Genomic DNA, 19,732 nt, shown 5'->3' on the forward strand with positions numbered 1-19,732 from the left:
CCATGGAAAACAACCCCACCTCTTTCTTTGATAACAACAGAAGTAAAACTCTGTGGTTTCCTTTCCCTTTTTGTAGCAACAAAGAAGAGAAAGGGAAGCTCGAAGGCAACAAGAGCGTGAGCAAAGGCGGAGAGAACAGGAGGAAAAAAGACGTGTGGAAGAGATGGAGAGGAGGCGTAAGGAGGAGGAAGAGAGAAGAAGAGCAGAGGAGGAAAAGAGGAGGGTAGAAAGGGAGCAGGTGAGTCCATGATGCAGATATATGTGCAATAGGTTTGTTTCTTCTAAGTTCTAATTTAATTTTTTAAAAAGTATTAGGCCTAAATCAGCTTGGAGGCAACGTAACACTAACTCTTTCATCTTTGTTCTTTTTGACAACAAGTGCACTAACATAGGATTGTAGGGCTTTATGGAAAATTCTGGCAGCCTCAATATTCTCTCAAAAAAAGAACTCTTGTTGCAGTACTCATTCTAAATTCAGCTCGTGCCCCTGGGCTGGACTAAAATCACCAGAATTGGCAAAATCATCACTAGGGCTGAAAACTGTTTCTAGGCTTGTCTTGCTGGATCAGTGGTTCTTGCAGGACATGCCCTGGTTCAGAAGGCCTTCCAAGAGAAGGGCAGCTCTGTTGCGTGTCAACTTCTGGCACACAGAATTGGTCATTGGCATGAACTTTGCTCTGAATTTGAGATGGAATCTTTGAGCTGCAGAGGATTTTCCATCCTGAAACTTCAATATGCAATTTCCCTCTCTTACTCTTGTTTAAAATCAGTAATGTATACCCATTCAAGCAACAAGTATATCTTAAATTATGCCAGTGTGCCCTTAATACATTGAAAATACAACTGAGAAACTTGTTAAACTGTGAAATTCAGCTGCTATATTTATGCATGAGATCTGCATGTTTTAAATCCTTTAATAACTTTAATCAGGGTGATAATCAGAGCAATACTTACTGTGCATGTACTGCAAAATACTGATTGCAAATAAAGGGCAAAAACTGCTGTCCTAGAGGCTGATTGATTATAAATTTCCCATTAACTTCAGGAATGCTGGGTTTGGCCTGACATTCCTTAATTTTTTTCTTACATAAATTCACTGTATTTGAGATCATTGATGATTGTGTTACTGGGAAATTTTATTGTGTTTGTGTATGTTACAAAGATTCCTGAGTCAAAAGGAGACAAGACTAACCAATGGGAATAAATATATGGAAAATCTCTAATTATGGCATAGCAATTTGCTTTTGGGCAGACACCGGGTATTCCCCCAGCTGCTTTTTAAACTGTTGAAATGCTAATTACGCACAGTGCCAGTAATGACAAATGGTTAATTGGCGTGACCAAGCTGAACCACTCTGAATTTTTATCCCTTTTTTTTAGAAGAAAAGACATGTTCCCTCTTAGAATTTTTGTTGACTCAAACTGTGGCTCAGCCAATGTGCGTAACAACAGTATGGTATATCTCATCAGTCTGTCACAAGACTTCCTATAACTCCCATCACTGTATCACTGATCCATTAATTTCTTTATGCATACACTGTAAATGTGTGCGTGTGCTTGTGTGTGTGCGCATGCACATGTTACATACTTCCATTAATTGCATGATAGGATGTTACCAGCTTGGGTTTGGTGCTTCAGAGTTTGAGTTCTTCTAGGGGGCAGGTGAAGCGATGGGTAAATGTCTTGGCCTGTTGAGGCTGCAGGTGAAGAGATGGCTAGATGGCAAGAGCAAGTCAGTTCGGTCTAATATCTGTTTCTTGGTGGATGTTTGTTTGTGTCATAACCATCGCATAATTCAGCAAGGCTGGCAGCGTTTGCTCAGGAGAGGCTTCTGGTGAGGGCAGCAGGGGAGACTCGGCAGGGCAGGTCCCAACTGCACCTGGCAGAGCCCGTTTGGGGGAGCTTGCTCCAGCTCTGCCTACACTATGCCTGGCTCTAGCTGTTGCTAACAGTTCATCGCACCAGTGCAACACACTAATGTTTAATACAACTTGCATGTGACTTTGTATTGGCTGTGTTGAGTCAGACTTGCTGTGTTTTAACTTCCCAAAACCTTCAAGTGCATTTTGCTGCTTCTTGAAACCACTTCCAAAATACATAAATGAGCTCTGGCCCATGCCAGCAACATTTGCAGGAGTGCAAATTTCAGAACAGAAGGGGCCAAAGTCTAATTCTCAGGAGGCAGGGCTTCCTAAATTGTTCTGCAGGCACTAATCCATCCTGAAGTGCGTTTCTCATTAAAGCTGAACTGGGGTAGTAGCGTGTGGTGTTCCACCCAGGGGGTTCTGATGCATTCCTTTTGAATAAATTTATTGCTGGGTAATTTCTATGTGACAGGAGTATATCAGGCGACAGCTAGAAGAGGAGCAGCGGCACTTGGAAATTCTACAGCAGCAGCTGCTCCAGGAGCAGGCCATGTTACTGGTAAAGCACTGTATCTGTTTTGTTCAGTAGCTATAGGATCCATTTATCTGGCCAGTCCTAGGCTTCCCTCAGTCAGGCACAGCTGCACTGACAGTATGACAACAAAGGAGCTTGATTAAAAGGCCATTTATGCTAGTGTTGTGGGCTGACAGGCACATATGAGAAGTGCTGTATGGTCACACTGCTTTCTGGGCAATAAGAGGAGGCTTTATGTTAAAGTGGAGCAGTTCTGGTGTGGTGGTCGAGTTTCTGAACAGACCTTGGCATTCAGTGAAGAACTAGAGTGCTTGTGTTGCAGATCAAAAGCACACATGATATGTAAATCCACCCCAGGATACAATGGCCTAGTGTTGGTCTAAATCATTGTTTTATGAACTTTACACTGGATTTAGTATAAACAACTTTTTTTTCCCTTTAATAAAAATCAGTTTTGACATAACTCTCCAATCATGTCAAGCTTAGCAGTACACTCATGACTTTCCCAACATAAGACACAGGTCATATGGGTCTAACTTAGCTCTTGGTTACACATTAACAATGAAATAAGCAAACAAACAAAAAAGCAACAGCAGCCAGAAAGGTGCATTTTTATTGGGTTTGGTAGGGACACGTCCACCATGCAGTCAGTGTCATGTCTTGAATTCCTCTCAACCCGTTCTCTCAAAGGAATACAGGTGGCGAGAGATGGAGGAGCACCGACAGGCAGAGCGACTCCAGCGCCAGTTGCAGCAGGAGCAAGCCTACCTCCTGTCGCTGCAGCATGATCACAGGCGGCAGCAGCAGCAGCAGCAACAGCAGCAGCAGCAGCAGCAAGAAAGAAATAAACAAAGCTATCATACCCCTGAGCCAAAATCCCACTATGACCCTGCTGAAAGAGCACGTGAGGTAAGTCCTGCTTGTGAGCAGGAGTCTGCTAACTGCTTCTCTGCCTGCTGGCATCAGTGTGACTGCAGTTCTGCTACAGTATAGTTGGAGGCCAAAGCACCACTCGTAAGGAGCAGGGTATTTTAAACTGTTGGTTACTGGTTTTCGAGCCCTAGGGCAGCTTCTGAGTACTTCCGCTGCAATCACTGGAGATCAGACTTTTTGAGGTGTAAAAGTTGGAAAGAAGGTCTGGAAGGCTGAGGGGCACTGGCTAAGGGGACCTGGTTTTGGAAGTGTCATGTTCAGGGAGTTATATCTGTGCTTTATGAGATGTGTTTTCTTAGTAAGCATTGGTGCAGTGCTCTGTGTATCTGACAAGTACTGGTGATTTGAAATTGAGAGGCAGTTGGAAAGCACAGTCCTATGATGGATGTTAACACTCAGCACATGTTTACACATTTGGTGTTATAACTTAATTGTTTCAAAATATCCTTCTCGTGAACACAAAGCTGAATTTCATTACTTTCATTTTTGAAATGTCAGTTATTCTCTTCTGAGATAATGTCCGTATCTTTTGAAACTGTGGTGCTGCCTTCTTGGACTTAAGGCACTGACAAGTTGATCTGAAGTGCTCTTTCTTTCAGTGAGTGGTCCCCTGTCTTCACTGGTCCATTAGTAACATTGCTAAGCAAGTAGATGCCTCTTTGATGTGTATTTGGCTTTCTTTCAGTGATCTTATTCTTATGTTTCCCTTGAGCACCATACTGCCCACAAACCACCAGACTGGGCAATGTTAGTCAAAGCTCTAAATGGCATTCGTCAACTGCATGTGGGAACTAGGTAAATACATTTTGGAACAAGAACAGAAAATATATTTAGGCCTGCTAAACATAATAAAATAGCTCTTGGTTCAGCTTCATCCAGCAGTGCTTCTTAGCCTTTGAAGTACTGTTGTTTGGGCTTGGTGGACACAAAATTTTATTCTAGATGCTGTTGTCTAAGTTCTTTCTCATTCATTCTGCTTGGTGGTTGAGGTATCTGATACGTCTTTCTTACTTGGAAGAAGTTCAGACTTGTCTGGTATGTGATGGTACAGACATGGAACCAGCCCTCTTGTCCTTGTTGCATGCTCTTGGCCCACTACAGTGAAAGCATAGTACCAATCTACAACTTCTGTCCAGCCTAAATGCTGGCTGGGATTTGGAGGGATGTAGAACTGTATCTGCTTCATTTTCCTTTCAGAGCTGAAAAGGTGAGAAACTCACAGATGCAAGTGTTACATTCTTTAGGAGAATCACTGACTCAGCTGTTTTTCTGTTATAGTCTTTCTTTTGTGATTGTTCTAGCTTGAAAGAGTAAAGACACAAAAATTGGTCAGTAGTCAGATCTTTCCAGAGATTGTTGTATAATAGTCCTTTAAAAAAGTGTTACACAACTATAGCCATAATGTCTTGATACCTGGCAGTGGGAATGCCACCAGTTAATCCTGACATCAGCCATTAACTCTGACATTCTTTACATAGAATAGTGAATTGAAATGAGTGTTCTGTGCCTCATACTTCCAGCCATACTGCTCCACAGAGAAAATGTCCACCTACAGAGATGCTGGCCATTGAGATGGTAAGCTGAAGTGGACCAACTTTCCTGACTGGCAAAGTTTAATGGAGATCAGTTTTCTTCCTCGTTGCAGTAGCATTGAGGATATAAGGAAAAGGATTTCTAAGCTTGGCTTTGGGAAACAGCAGAGAGCTTAGAACTTAATATCACTTTTAGGTCCAGACAGTCAGATGACTGGAATAGGACCTGTTTCTGACCAGGAATGCACTCTGTGTCTTTGCCACTTCTTGTCTGGTTTTGAGGATATGTCACTCATGCAGTTTATGTACTTTGTAAAAGAAACTTCCTATCATCTACAGCTACAGATGTGAGAACCTGTTTCTTCAGACAGAAGGACTTGAGGCTTTTCCTTGTTCTATTCATAACAAGGAGTCTGGCCTGTTTAGACTTTAAAGAATGGCTCTATGAAGTTGAACACAGTGGTGAAAATGATTGTGTGGTGAAGATGCTTGCCTCCTTTATTGTTGTACTTCCCAAGACATAGTGTGTTTTGTGTAGACCTTACAGCACCTTGTCTGCTTGTCCCTATGAGGCAATCTGGTACTAATCCTCAAATACTGGAATACAGTGGCAGGTTGGGTTTGTAGAGGAGCCCACCTGAGGCAAGGAGTCTGGAAACTTTCCTGTCTTCTGGAAGCCAGTCTCTCCAGCCCATCACTGCTAAAGAGCAATCCCAATACTGGTTTTGTGCTCTGGGCACATGGGTTAAAGCAAATTAAATCATCCCAAGCTTCCAGTTTGATGTTTGGTGCTTTGATAAAATACCGGGGATTTAGCATTCCTCAGAGGCAGCTTACCTGGCACATGCTGCCTTGGTTCTAGCAACAGACTTTCTTAGGAAATGAGAGGCTATTTCCTTTCTGCTTGTAGCCTCCCTCCATCTCTTGTCCTTCATAGCTCTCATTTGTTTTCAGTGATGTAGCCTTGAAAGAGGTGATGTTTCTGCACGGGGACCTTGCTTCATGTTCTTCTGAGGGCTGAGCACATTCTGATTAAGTCTTCTCCTCAGCAAGCTCTTGAGGTTAATATAAGATCAGTTCTACACCTTCCTGAGAACAGAAACAAGCTGATGTGTCTGTGCTCTACAGCCTATCTGTTGCTGAGGAGAGAAACTCAGGAAAGAAGATAACCCAGAATCATTGGTTGCATACGATGAGCAGCTGAAGTAAGGGATAGCAGTGGGAAATCTACTTTTATATTATAAAGTTGTTTCTGTTTACATATATCCTTTTTATTATCTATGAGGAAAGTACTGATGGATAATTAGTCTAGGCAGAAAGACTTTCATCATATTATCTCTCATCTTGGTACCTCCTGCATCTCCTCTCTTTCTAGTATGGATTATCCATTTTGGCATACTTAGAGTTTTGGTGTAGTTCATTCAGTGAACATACAGCTGGCAAAAATGGGAAAAGGCAAAAGTGAAAAAATCCTGCCAAACCCCAAGTGTGTTTGCTTTCTTTGTGGTAAAGAAAAGGTGATACTCCCCTTTGTATTTCTACTGTAATTGGTTTTACTTACTTGAGGCTTAACCTCCATTTATTTTGGCTTAGGTGGAGGAGAGATTTAGAAAAACTAATCAGGGCTCCCCTGAAGCACAGTCTAAACAGATGGGCAAAGTGTTGGAGCCACCAGTGCCTTCAAGATCAGAGTCCTTTTCCAATGGAAACTCAGAACCTGCTCAGCCTGCCCTGCAGAGGCCAATGGAGCCCCAGGTAAGTGCCCAGGAAAATCTTGGTGAGCCTGGAGGGAATGCAGAAGTTCTAACATGTTTCCTTCAAATTTGCAAATCTTTGCACTTAGAAAGTCTTTTGTAAAGGGTAGTACTGTTACACAAAACAGCTTATTCTGTAAGCTTCACTCTTTGTATGTTTTTACTTATTTTATTGATAAACTGATGAATTTGTGGGTTTGAGCTTTTTTCATGTTAGAGCTAGACTAGAACTGTTGTATCCCGTTATTATCTGTGCAGCAGTGAAACAGTGGGTTACATGCTGGTGGCAGTTGAAGTGCATTTTACAATTCAGAATTTGCTCTGTGCAAAGTTTTTACTATTAAAAAAGGTGCTCAGGAAAAAAGTGCACTTGCTTGGTTTTTAAAGTTCTTGCAGAAAAAAGCTAACTAAACAAGTGGGTTTTAGTGTGAGCACTGTTTCAAAGAGTTTGCAAAACATGTCTAAGAAGAGCAAATTTGTTGTCAGTAGGCCTGCAGTTGCCAAATAAAGCTCTGTACCACCCCTGGAAAATCAAGAAAAGGTTGAAACCACTGAGCTGCGTAGTAGCCATTGTTCTGTTGTTTTCTGACAAAGAGCCTCTAGATCTTGGTACCTGATCTCATAGAAGTTATGGTATTAATTGAAAAAGTGATTTTTGTCTAAAACTTATGACATAGCCCATGATTTCTGAGCAATTTAGGTATACTAAGTTAAACGGTAGAGTTCTGCATTTAGTTCCTCTGTTGCCATGCAGAACTTTCTTCTTTCAAATAAAGTCTGTTGATGACAGTGCAAGCTAAAACCATCCCTGATTGTGACTAGGTATTGCCACTCTTTTGGACAACAGGAGAATTTGAACAGACGGAAGAGTGGGAGAAATCAGGACAGAACTTCATCTCTTGCTCATTATTTCCTGGCTTTTATTCAAACCTCTATGACTATTTCAAAATATTGGACTTGTATCTTCATACTCTGTGCCAGTTACTTTTAAAGTCTGTGTCTTTCACTCATATTAAGGATAATCAGGCTCTTCAACAGCTGTGTGTATTAAAATTGAGGAAATAATAATAGTATAAAAACAAATACAGCCAGCCTACTGAAACTGGGATTGAGAGCAAAGCTATGCCTAATCATTAGGTGTGAAAACAGCGTGTTCTTCAGTTAAGACTTTTCCTCCTCCTTAGTTTCAAAAATTAACTCTGAAACACAGGCTTATGCACAAAGAGGAAGTAGGCTGAAGGATCGATATGGATTCCACTGAAAATCCTAATGGAGTTTTAACTCCACAGTCACTGTTATGCCTTCTTAGTATGTGTAATTGAATATGTTTGCATGTAAGTGTGTGCGTGTACTTTGTGTATAAATATGTATATATGTACAGTATACAGTACATATATGGTGTAAGTATAATATGCATTGTACATATGTATACTATATACAATATATATTGTGGGTTTTTATATATATTGCAGTAACTGTTAAAGAATAAAGGCTTTGTGTTACGGTCTTTCTCCAAAAGTTTTGAGCTGTATCCAGTCCCTGATTTATTAGGAAAAGTAAATGTCTGTTGCTTTGCCCAATTTACAACATTTTTTAATTTTGTACATTACTTCAATTGGATGTCCACTTCAAATTTCCCAGCCCACCATGAGACCTGGCCAAAGGCCACTGAAGACCAGGGAACAGAAGGTGGCTTCAGTCTTGAGTGGCCTTTGAACTCAGGCTCATGGTGCAGATATTGGATCCCCTTCTCCTCTGGGCACCAGTGTACGTGTATGTGGAGAGCGTATCACACAAAAAATGCATATGTGCTGTATTTTCAGTCTGTTACGTTCTTCGGGCGCTTGCCTTGCTTTAAGTGCATCGATTCCACCCCACGCTTACCTAATGCCATAACCAATTTGTCTCTGCCTGCCCCACCTGCCTTTATTCTGTGTTAATTGGAAAGCCGGTTATACTGAGCGCATTGAATGTTTTATGTTTTGTTTTCTTGTAAGGTACAGTGGTCCCATCTGGCATCTCTCAAGAACAATGTTTCCCCTGTCTCGCGATCCCATTCCTTCAGTGACCCTTCTCCCAAATTTGCTCATCACCATCTTCGTTCCCAGGACCCATATCCACCTTCACGCAGTGAAGTGCTTAATCAGAGTTCTGACTCTAAGTCGGAGGTACCCGACCCCACCCAAAAGGCTTGGGCTAGATCAGACAGTGACGAGGTGCCTCCAAGGGTAAGGAGTAGAAAGACAGATGTGTGCTATTTTTTTATTATTAATTACAGTTTTCTTAAGGATGTGATACCGTGGGCACTGGGAAGACCGTGCCCTTATGCCTGCACTGGTAACAGTATTTTGGAAGGCAGATCATAATGTAGGTATTCAGCCAACAGGTTAATGATAATCTACCTGAAGTACAATATTGAAGCTTCAAATAAAATTGGTAATTATTTATAGAATGCAGCTATTTCAGAGAAACAATTTATTATGCAAAGTTAACAAATCATTACCATATTCAGGAAAGAATTCAAAATATCCCTGAGGTTATTGCTCAGAGTTAATATTCCTCTTCATCTGTTCGCAACCCAAACTATGAATCATACACTTATTTAAAATTAAGATGGATTTGAACAAAAAGGAAACATTCAATATATTTCCTCCTCCTCTCCCCTTTCCATGCCCCCTCCCCATCCACTGGGATTTGCTTCTTCTGAGTATATTCTTGCTCTCCCCCCCACCCCCCCAAGTCTTTGCCTTCTGCTGATCCATTACTGGGCATTTGTTTGATTCCCTTGAGCTTATTCTCCTAATTCTCATGCTGTTTCAGCAAATTGCTTTGTGCCTCCCCTGCTTCAGTCAAAATGCCATGTTCTTTTCAAATGTCTCAGTAGTTGGGAGGGTAGTGGAGCGTGTACGTGTTCATGTGATAACCATTAAACGCTGTTTAATGTTAAGACTAAACTTTGAGTTCTATTCAAATTCTGAACAGCATCACAACTAAGGCTTTTGGCTTTGTGGGTATTTGTTTACTGCTTTTGGTCAGTGATGCTAGCTTGTACTTAGAACTGTTAAGATCTTCAGAATATATTCTGTGGCAGGAGAAGTTTTATCTTCCTGTCCTCTCTGTCCTCTTCATGGTTTTAACACAACCTTTTTTCTCCCAAGGTACCTGTGAGAACAACGTCTCGATCACCAGTCCTGTCTCGCCGTGATTCCCCACTGCAGGGCAGTGGGCAGCAAAATAACCAAGCAGGTCAAAGAAATTCTACGAGGTTTGTAAGCCTACATGTCCTTGCTTTTCTTGAATTGGAAGGAAAAGACTTATGGGAAGCCAGGCATTTCCAGGCAGCTTTTGGCAGTGCCTGTAGGATGTGAAAGGAAGATGATGTTGGATCCCTTTTCAGTAATGATTAATTTCTCTTGATGTAGCACATGTGTCTATAAATGCTGGCAAAATTTCTTCCTTCCTCTCCTCATCTGAGTTGCCTGCTCTTTAATTTTTGCAATGATTTCAAATATCCTTCAAATTTTGGAAAAAATGTGGCTGTTTATGAATGTCTCGCCTTTTGGTGCAACAAGTCAGCTTGAGTATACTGTGGGGATTAATGGTAGCAAGAAGGGCTTGTAACATTTAAAATGAAGAGACCTCAGAAACTTTCTGGCCTCTTAGCCAGAAACACATTTTAAGAGGGGGAAAAAGCCTCCATGGGTTGTGACACAGAGCACCCAAGGTCAGGAGCGGGGAGGAGAGAGCTGACTCCTGAGCTCAACAGAGCAACATGGGCAGTCCACTGTGGAATTAGCTCACTAGATAGGGATGAGGGTATTCTGGTATTCTTTTTGTGTTTAATGTTGAGGACACTTCTGACCCAATTTTAAACCTGCTACATGCAGGCTGAGAGGTTTGTCCACTTCGGGTTAGACACATAAGAATGGCTGGTAGATAATGCCTAATAAAAGGAATAGCTTATACCCACCTTTTTTTTTTTTTTTTTTTTTTTTTTTTAACCATCATAAATAAAGTAATAGTTATTTTGAAGGGAGTCTCAGCCTGGGTTGTAAAACATTACTGATGCCATGATCTCAGCGTTAAAGTGTTCTTTCAGTTGAGTTATTAGTGAAACACACAGAGACAGTGATGTTTCAGTTTAGAGCTGGGATTCTGGGATTGAAGTGTGTGTGACAAAGAATTTGTTTCTTCCCTTGGTACAGCAATATAGAGCCTCGTCTGCTGTGGGAAAGGGTGGAGAAGCTTGTACCAAGGCCAGGCAGTGGCAGTTCTTCTGGCTCAAGCAACTCTGGCTCACAACCTGGCTCCCACCCTGGCTCTCAGAGCGGGTCTGGAGAGCGGTTCAGGATGAGATGTAAGTCCTTCTCCTACCTTTTGTAACATTGTGTTTCTAAGTTTATTAAGCTGTGAAACACTTAGTGATTACAAATGATGACCATCGCAGGGTTCAGTACCTTTGAGCATGCAGTGTCAGAGATGGGTTGGCTTCCTGTACCCTCTTGGCTGTGTGTCCTTGCTTGGGAAAGGCAGTAGGCGCAGATATTGTCATCAAACTTCTTTTTTTTTCATTGTTTTTTAAGTCACGTCCAGGCACTCCTGCATTTTCCTAAGTGCAGGCAGGCGAGTCTCCATGCCCTCAGCTCCCTTCCTTACACATGTGTGCAAGGGCACATTTTGGTACTTGTTGCCGGTCACCTGGATGGTTGTTGACAGGGTGCTGACTGCAATGGATAGGTCTCAGCTGGGCTAGCTTGGATGTGATGATGATGATGGAGGTTTTCCAGCTTGTGGCCACACTTGAGTCTTTGATTTACAATTGTTGTGACCATTTACTTTGGCTTCAGACATAGGCCAGTTGCACATATACAAATCACAGCTTATGGTGTTTTTTGTATAGTCCTTCAGGGACAGTGTAATAGTGGACCAGTGAAACTTAGGTTTTGTGGTCAGACACCCCGATAGTCATCTCATATCTCTTCCCCACTCCAGAGTGAAGTAAGAAAACATATTTTAGCTCCCTGCTTAATCTGCTTTGTTCTGTGTTCCTTTTGGGGTCTTGGCACATGCAGCGTCATCCAAATCAGAGGGTTCGCCATCACAGCGCCATGAAAGTGCACCTAAAAAACCTGAAGAGAAGAAGGAAGTCTTCAGACCTATCAAGCCTGCTGTGAGTTGCATCCACCTCCCCTGTCCTCCTTCTCTTTCAGGTAGATTCAGAAAAAGTGCACTGAGAGCTTCATTCAGTGCCATCAGGGGTGAACATCAGTTGGAGTTGAGTTTGTAGCAGCATGTCCTGGGATGTGCAATTGCCTGTGCGCATCAATACTGCAGACATTAGATTTTACACTGCTTCTGGGATTGATTTCTGCTCTCTGGTTTTCTTCCTTTATAATCCATGCCTTTCTCTCTTTCAATCTTACGCTTCCTTCCTGGGGCTGGACCGATGATCGTGCACTTGACCTGAATGTGCCTATGCTGGGCTGAATGGTGCAGGGAGAAGTGGTAAGACCTTAAATTTTTCCTACTTTCTGTGAAAGATTTCTGACATTTTCTACATCTGGCTGCTATTACAATTGATTACAGCTCTATGTCCAGTTGTATCTTGGGGAACTCAATGGGTTTTCAAAGTATTACTATCTTTACTTGCAAGTTTCTTCAGTAGCCATATATCTTATGGTATTGCAGTTAGTCATAAGTCAGGATAGCTGGGTTTCAGAGTATACACATTTTTCTATGATCTGGCAGGACTGCCTTAGGTTGATTATTCTGGTGCTTGAATTTATGAGAAAGTGAGTTTTGGTAACTGTTAGACGTGAATAAGTCAAAGGAAACTGCTGAGGCAGTGGAAACACAGAAGTGAACAAGTGAACAAACTCAGGCACTAATCTTACTTTGGGTTTGTCTTGCAAACTCTTTCTTACTTGCAACATCAGTTTAAAGTTTTTTGTCTTCCCTCTCCCATCAGGATTTAACTGCATTGGCAAAGGAGTTGCGAGCAGTAGAGGATGTGCGACCTCCACATAAAGTAACGGATTACTCATCCTCAAGTGAGGAGTCAGGGACAACAGATGAGGAAGATGATGATATGGAACAAGAAGGAGCAGATGAATCTACTTCTGGACCAGATGATGTCCGAGCAGTGTTAGTCCCTCTAACAGTGTTTTGCATCTGTATTGCCTTATAGGGGATTGAAGGAAAAGGATGTAAAGGATGTTAGCATTTTCGCTTGTATGTTAGTTCTTTCAACTTACTGCAGTCTATGAGCAAGACATAGCAGCCTCGTATGCTCATATATTCAAACACTGAGGATAGTCTTCTCGGTGTCCTTTCCCTCTTCTCCCTTGATTTGTTACAAGAAACAGTTTAACAATATCTTGACTTTTTTTTTTTTTTTTTTTTTAATGGAGAGGCTTTTCTCGGCAGTTTATGTAAATATTCCACTCTGGCCACAATACAAATTAATTCTGAGTATGCCGTGATTCAGGGCAGTGACAGCCAGGGCACTAGTGCTGTTATCTCACTCAAGTTATTTCTTGTCTGACAAATAGGTCAACGTTGAACTTGAGCAATGGTGAAACAGAGTCAGTAAAAACCATGATTGTCCATGATGATGTGGAGAGTGAACCTGCCTTGACTCCTTCTAAGGAGGGCACCTTAATTGTTCGACAGGTATTGCTTTACCTTCCCCGTTCAGTGCTGCACCCTTTCTGTGCTCATTAACCCACTCGCTCATTCACCCATGCTGTTTCTACATTATATTTGTTGTTCGTATTATCAAGACGCAGCTGTAGTGAATTTCAGATGAGCAAGATATTTGATGCATGCAAAGAAGAGAGTAGCCCTTCACCCCTTGCTTCTGTTTTGCATGCTTTCCAGTGACACTCATGGCAGCACCATGCAGAGTATCTCAAAGTCTGTGAGAGAGAAGGGTAGAAAAGCTGTAGGTGTGTGGAGCAAGTACCTGGAGCAAAAACTTAGTTTAGTTTTACCACAGAATCAAATAGGTGTCTCAGGAGTGAGGCTGGGAGGGAGTTGGGGTGGAAGCACTCAAGGTTTTTTAAAATTGTTTTGAACCTGTAGTTTAGGGCGTACACACCACCCAGATAACATACACACACATGTACATGCAAATTCACACTACTGTTGGTGTGGGGAGAAGCAAAATAGGTGGTGAGGCAGAGAATGTGGACAGAGCTAGAGTGCTGTGTTATTGCCTTTGATTCTGAAAATATTGCATTCTTGTGCTTCTGAAAGATAATGGTGCCCTGTTTTTAAATGAGCTTGTGTGTTAATGAGCGTGCTATCTTATAGGAGTTTCCTCAGTAATCGCATTTCTGAGTTTCACAACTGAATGCCAATTTCCTAATTGAGTCCTCTTGTTTGAAAATGAAGATTTCATGGTTATTGTTTTAAATAGTTAGCTGAAGAGATTCTCCAGAAAGTCCAAACTGCTATCTGTATAGGGTGTAAATTAGTGTTAAACAAAACAATAGGGAAAAAAAAATCCTCATCCCACCCCCAAAAATGTGCTTGTCCCTGTTGTGGTGTTGGACTTAGCAGCACAGTTGTTCTTCTGTTAATTGGTGGGACTGGCTGTGCAAGTCAACCACATGAACCAAGCTTTTGCCTGCTGGTGGGAATTTCATGAATTCTAGTACCTCTGCCCACTTTTCCTTTCCATGCAGGCATCAAAGCACAGATTATCAGCTTATTTTTAAAAATAAAAAAATAAGTAAATGCGAAAAGGTAGGAAGTGAGGGAGAGAAGGAGAGAGGTTGTTAGGGATTTAGACCTTTAAGCAGCACTTGAGCAAGACAAGTGTGCCTGTTTTTTCTACAGAGTACAGTTGACAAAAAGCGTGCCAGCCATCATGAGAGCAATGGCTTTGCCGGTCGCATTCACCTCTTGCCAGATCTCTTACAGCAAAGCCATTCCTCCTCCACTTCCTCCACCTCCTCCTCCCCATCCTCCAGCCAGCCGACACCCACCATGTCCCCACAGACACCCCAGGACAAGCTAACTACTAATGAGGTATGTCTTACACCACAGCTGGCTGCTTTCATAGGGTTATAGCAGCATTGCCTAGTAGCTAGTTTGCAAAGGAACTCCAGCCAATTTCCCCTGCTTTTTTTTCTGTCACCTTTGTTCCCACCTCCCAAATAACACATTTCAGTTCTGTGTAAGAAGCCCTTAACTCTAGAGCAGTCCCACGCCAAACTTGCCAGTTTACTATTTTTGCTTCCTTTAGTGAGTCATTAATTGCATGGCGTTCGTTTTAAACTAAACTTGACTACTGCATTTTCAAGCCAATATTCTTTTTGAATTCTGTTTTATTCCGGGAGCAGGCTAATTGCAAGCAATGTGCCTCTTCAGAATTAGCAGTTAATTTTGGCTTTGTCAGTAAAGGCTGGACTAGTGTCTCCACACATGTGAAGTGCTGCTTGTGGAAACTCACCCTTTGGGAAAGAAAGTGGCTGTGGAGGGATTTTGCTCAATAAAGCTTGCCACATAGGCTGGGTGAACCAATCAGGTGTTGCCTGGGAGGGTTGTAAGAGCCTGAGGTAATACTATTTTGGAATAATGAATGGGGGGAAATATTTGGGTTTTTCCCCAAGTATGTGTGTCCTCTGAGAAGCAGCTGTGTAAAGGTGACTGTTCTCCACCAGTACTGCTTGTGTCCAGGTGGAGAAAGCTTTACCATGGGGGAAGGTCCCTCTTGCTGTCCTGGGCTAATCGCAGGATGGTGCCTTCCTTTACTAAGTGCAGGTGGGAAAGCCTGGTCCTTTCACATGTGCATAAGCCGTTGCAGCAGAGGAGATGCACACATGCAAATGAAAAAAGGCCATGCACCCCGTACCAACCCCTGCAGTGAGTGAGGAGCCTTGTCTGGTGTCTCCACTCCTGGCTGGGGGGCCAGCCTGGCTTACAGGGAGAGCCTCTCAAGCAGGGGGTAGAGCAGGGCGAGCAAAACTTGGTGAAAAGAAGCTGCTGCTTCTCAGGGTAGAGTACTGCCCTGTAGGTGTGCAAGCGTTGTGATGAGGAGAGGTTGCAGTGTTTTATGGGTAGTTTTATGGCAGTGCACGTTTACCACATAATCAAAAATGCTTCTTAACCACGTAGCAGGAGGGTGGGTAGCAGGGAGAGTTTCCTCCTGGAAATTCATTTAGCGTTATACATAATTTTCAGCTATGCTTCCTTGGTCTTTGATCTTTTTAGAAGTGCATTCTTGTAGGTTACAGAGATCAGTTGATTGATCCAGAGATACACTTGCTCATTACTTTGATCTAAGCAGTACGTAAGCAGGGTTCAGTTAACTCAGCTTGGGATGCGCGGGCTGTGGCAGTGCCTGGTGATGGAGGAGCCTTTTGGTATTGGGCTGTGCAGGGGAGGGATACACTCCAAACACCCATTGCTTTTTTTTTCTGTAGGGGCTTAGGAAGATCAGACATTGAAGATTAGTTGATGCTAAAGAAGTGTCTTGTCGCTATGTTTGCATAAAACTGAGCAAAAATCCAGTACTACTTGGTATAACCCCACCACATGCACACACTTTTATATATATATGTACCTTTTTTTTTTCTCTTGTCTCATTCTGCTTCAGTATGATATGTTGTCACTATAATACTAAACTGGCAAGGGTTTTTAAGTTGTTCCATTTTCACTTTTAACAGTTCATTGTTTCACTTGTCTTCTTTCTTTCTTTATGTTTTTTTCATGTTTAGACCTCATAACTCAACAAGCACCAGTGATTTTATCCACTACATATTCATAGTGTCATGTCACTGTTTGCTACACCTTCCACACTAATGAGCCCCTTTGTTCAATACAGGTTTAATATGTTGCTTTGTCAAATAAAGGTGGAAGAATCTGCTGCAGCTTTCTGGCAAGAGGCTCAGGTTAAACAAAATAGGGAGAATGAATGGTAGTGAACACTGAAACATAGTCCATCATAGAAGTGAATGCTTGATCCCAGATGGTTCTGATTTTGTTGCACAAGCCAAGAGATCAAACTTCATAATTTAATTAACTGTCTCAATTCAGGAGATGCTTCATAAATTCAAAAATTATAGGTTAGGGGACAGCTTGCAGATAAGATAGTATACATACATTTAAAAATATTTTCAAAAGGAGAGACATTCCCTTGCTTTGTGCCTGATTGTAGTGGTCTGTACTAAAGTGCTTCGCTAGCAGCTGAGGTTCAGGGATGGCTATTCAGCTAATTACATTTTGCTGTAACATGTGCAGTGTGCATATGTATCGAGTTCAGGTGTGGTGCCTGCAGTGCATTGTGTACCTATAAAGGAAGTATAAAAGCTTGGGGAGGCTCTGTAGCATAATTCTGTAGTGACTTTAAAATGTTGGTGTTTGTTATCCATGCTTTTTATTGTCATTAATATTAATAAAGTTGAAATTTACATTGCAGACTCAGTCCGCTAGTAACACACTCCAGAAACACAAATCTTCCTCCTCCTTTACACCTTTTATAGACCCCAGATTACTACAGATTTCTCCATCTAGTGGGACAACTGTGACTTCTGTGGGTAAGTAAAGTAGCTGAAGATGACAATTGAAAAAGGATTCAGTGACTTCAGTGGCTCTTTAAAGTACTTAAGAATGTTACCATCACGCTTTTTATTTGTTTTGCAATGGATTGCATAATTTATTTTCGTTTTCCATTTACATTTCTTACAAAAATATGGGCTTTCTCAGTATTCTCAGTTACTGATTCGCGTTTTATGATGTAAAAAATATATATCCACAATCTAGCACTTGAAGGGTATTACATGCCCTTTACTTTTTTTCCCTTTCAGTAGGCTTTTCTAGTGAGGCAATGAGATCAGAGGCAATAAGGCAAGACCCCACGCGGAAGGGATCAGTTGTCAATGTGAACCCCACGAACACACGGCCACAGAGTGACACACCAGAGATTCGCAAATACAAGAAGAGATTCAATTCCGAGATACTGTGTGCGGCCTTATGGGGTAAGGCAAACGTGTTCTTCCCTTGCCATTCCTGAAATGTAGCGTCCCAGTAGGAGCTTTCAGCCCTTGATAATGTATTGCCAGAACTGTAGCTGTTTCTCTGCATTTATTCAGTGCTTATTTGCATCTTTTTTGCTGCAAGACCTGATTATTAGTGTGTTTTTTACAGTATGTTGCTGCTGCTTTGATATAATTTCCCATTGGTACATATATGCTTTTGATGGCACAGTTTAGACTGAGAATCACAGAATCATTAAAGTTGGAAAAGACCTCTGGGATCATGAAGTCCAGCCTTTGACTTAACATGGCCAGATCAGCTTAACCATGGCACTTTGTGCTTAATCCAGTCATTTCTTGAGCTCTTGCAGGGATGATGACTCTTCCCAGCTCTGTGGGCAGCCTGTTCCAATGCTTAACCACATTTTGAGTGAAAAAGTTCTTCCTGGTATCCACCCTGAACTTGCCCTGGCATAGCTTGAGGCTGTATCATCTTTTCTGTCACAGGTTGTCTGGGAGAGGTTTCATGCAGTTGATCAGAATGTCCTTGTCAGCTCTTTCTAAATGCTGCTAGTACATCTCTTGCAGCTTTTGGGAACTTGTAGTAGTCCTTACAGTGTACACCTGGTGCACGCAAGGTATTCTTTTGAAAAATAACCATCTTCTTGAGGCTCTTGTATTGTGGTACAGTACATCTCAATGTATCGTTGCAGGATTTGATTAAGGTGCGTTGTGTAAGATGACTTGTTACCTCAGTCATCAGTTTATGTAGGAAGCAAGATGGAAAAGAAAAAGATAGAAAGAACATTTTCCATTCTGAGACTTGTCTTTATTAAGAGTGATTACAGCAGGGAGAAGCTGGTTATGAGATGTCAGCTGACCGAGTGTGTCTGGTCTTCTTGTCACTAGGGATAATTTATGTTGGTGTCAGACAGTCAGGATCCCACAGTTCATCAGGCTTAGAGTGGTGCCTGCTACAGTGTAGAATCTCTGCTGCAACACCTAGTGAAAGCTTTTCTCTGTTGTTGGTTTCCTAGTCAGAATCTGTGTGGGACATTATTTTTTTTCAAGATTTGAATGTTAATAATTGATGCTTGTGTATCTTGCATACATACTTACCTAGTATCCCTAAACTTGGCAGATTATAAATGCGCATGCAGGTCATTTAAAAAACTTAGGAAGAAGAGAATTGGCCATTCCCCTAAGGCAATGATTATTGTAAAGGTAACACAGTCCCCTCTCTTTTTTACGTTTTTATAGTTCTTTCCAAGGCTTTAGTTCTCTTTTGGGGTTATTTCCAGCATTTCCTGTTTCTCGGAACAGCACTTTTGTCCCAGTCTTCTTCCCTGCAAAGCTGTGTCAGTGAAATAGCTCTCCCAACACTTTGTCTTCCTCTGCTGTTTTCATTGTTTCCAGAATTTACTGGTAAGAATTTTTACCCCAACACTATTTCTGCTTGAATTCTTGTGTAAAATTCTCTGATAAAGTTAAGACTTGTGCAAATGTAAACTTTCAGGCTTGGAAAGGCCAAAGGCAGAGAAAAATCATATGGTGTCAGTAAACATGACTCATAATTTCTCTCATCTGCCTTGTTTTGCCAGTAGCAATTTGTGTTAATGGTTTTATATTTCTTTGATCTATATATCTGACTGTTAGGGTGGTTTAAAGAATAGGTGTAAAATCTTAGAGGTGTCTTACAGCTGTAACACTTCATTGAAGTGTTCAGATTTCAGGGCTGAACTGATGGTGATACAAGTTGGTACACAAGCTTACTTCATGAAAACGTTTAACTTCCTTTACCCTTAAGAAAATTAAACCATTTCGTGGCGATGCTTTCTATGCAAAAAATAGGTGGACTTGCTTTGCTTTCCCTTTACCAGTGGTAGTGCCAGTAGTATCTGGTAAGCTGCTAATTGCATTAGGTCTCTGATGCTGTTTCTTCTAGCTCTGGGTGGTGAAAGTCAATGTTAATGACATGGATGCAGTAACACAGATTTTTACACCCAGCCTCCACAGACAGCCTGTACTTTTTCAGGAAGCGTTTCCATTTGTTTGAAAAAGCCAGAACTGCTTAATTGTAGGGTGGCAGAAGAAGAGCTCTGCTGTCTGAGTAAGGAGGGTGTCTGCACTG

At 41.7% G+C, this 19,732-nt stretch overlaps 1 protein-coding gene across 8 annotated transcripts in view; it reads left to right on the forward strand.

Annotated features, from left to right (window-relative positions):
* The window catches only part of MAP4K4 (mitogen-activated protein kinase kinase kinase kinase 4), a 162,551-nt gene that overhangs the window by 125,756 nt on the left and 17,063 nt on the right, over nucleotides 1-19,732 (forward strand). The window contains exons 13-25 of one of the 8 annotated variants that reach the window (XM_066313672.1): nucleotides 77-238; nucleotides 2,338-2,424; nucleotides 3,091-3,309; nucleotides 6,459-6,620; nucleotides 8,617-8,847; nucleotides 9,778-9,884; nucleotides 10,825-10,976; nucleotides 11,692-11,789; nucleotides 12,588-12,763; nucleotides 13,171-13,291; nucleotides 14,462-14,653; nucleotides 17,046-17,163; nucleotides 17,434-17,604. In XM_066313672.1, coding sequence (XP_066169769.1) covers nucleotides 77-238; nucleotides 2,338-2,424; nucleotides 3,091-3,309; nucleotides 6,459-6,620; nucleotides 8,617-8,847; nucleotides 9,778-9,884; nucleotides 10,825-10,976; nucleotides 11,692-11,789; nucleotides 12,588-12,763; nucleotides 13,171-13,291; nucleotides 14,462-14,653; nucleotides 17,046-17,163; nucleotides 17,434-17,604 — 1,996 coding nt within the window. The remainder of the gene's footprint in view (nucleotides 1-76; nucleotides 239-2,337; nucleotides 2,425-3,090; nucleotides 3,310-6,458; nucleotides 6,621-8,616; nucleotides 8,848-9,777; nucleotides 9,885-10,824; nucleotides 10,977-11,691; nucleotides 11,790-12,587; nucleotides 12,764-13,170; nucleotides 13,292-14,461; nucleotides 14,654-17,045; nucleotides 17,164-17,433; nucleotides 17,605-19,732) is intronic. The other 7 variants (XM_066313673.1, XM_066313674.1, XM_066313675.1 and 4 more) reach the window with 7 other exon arrangements.

The sequence above is a fragment of the Sylvia atricapilla genome, chromosome 2 (genome assembly GCF_009819655.1).
Source record: "Sylvia atricapilla isolate bSylAtr1 chromosome 2, bSylAtr1.pri, whole genome shotgun sequence".
NCBI lineage: Eukaryota > Metazoa > Chordata > Aves > Passeriformes > Sylviidae > Sylvia > Sylvia atricapilla.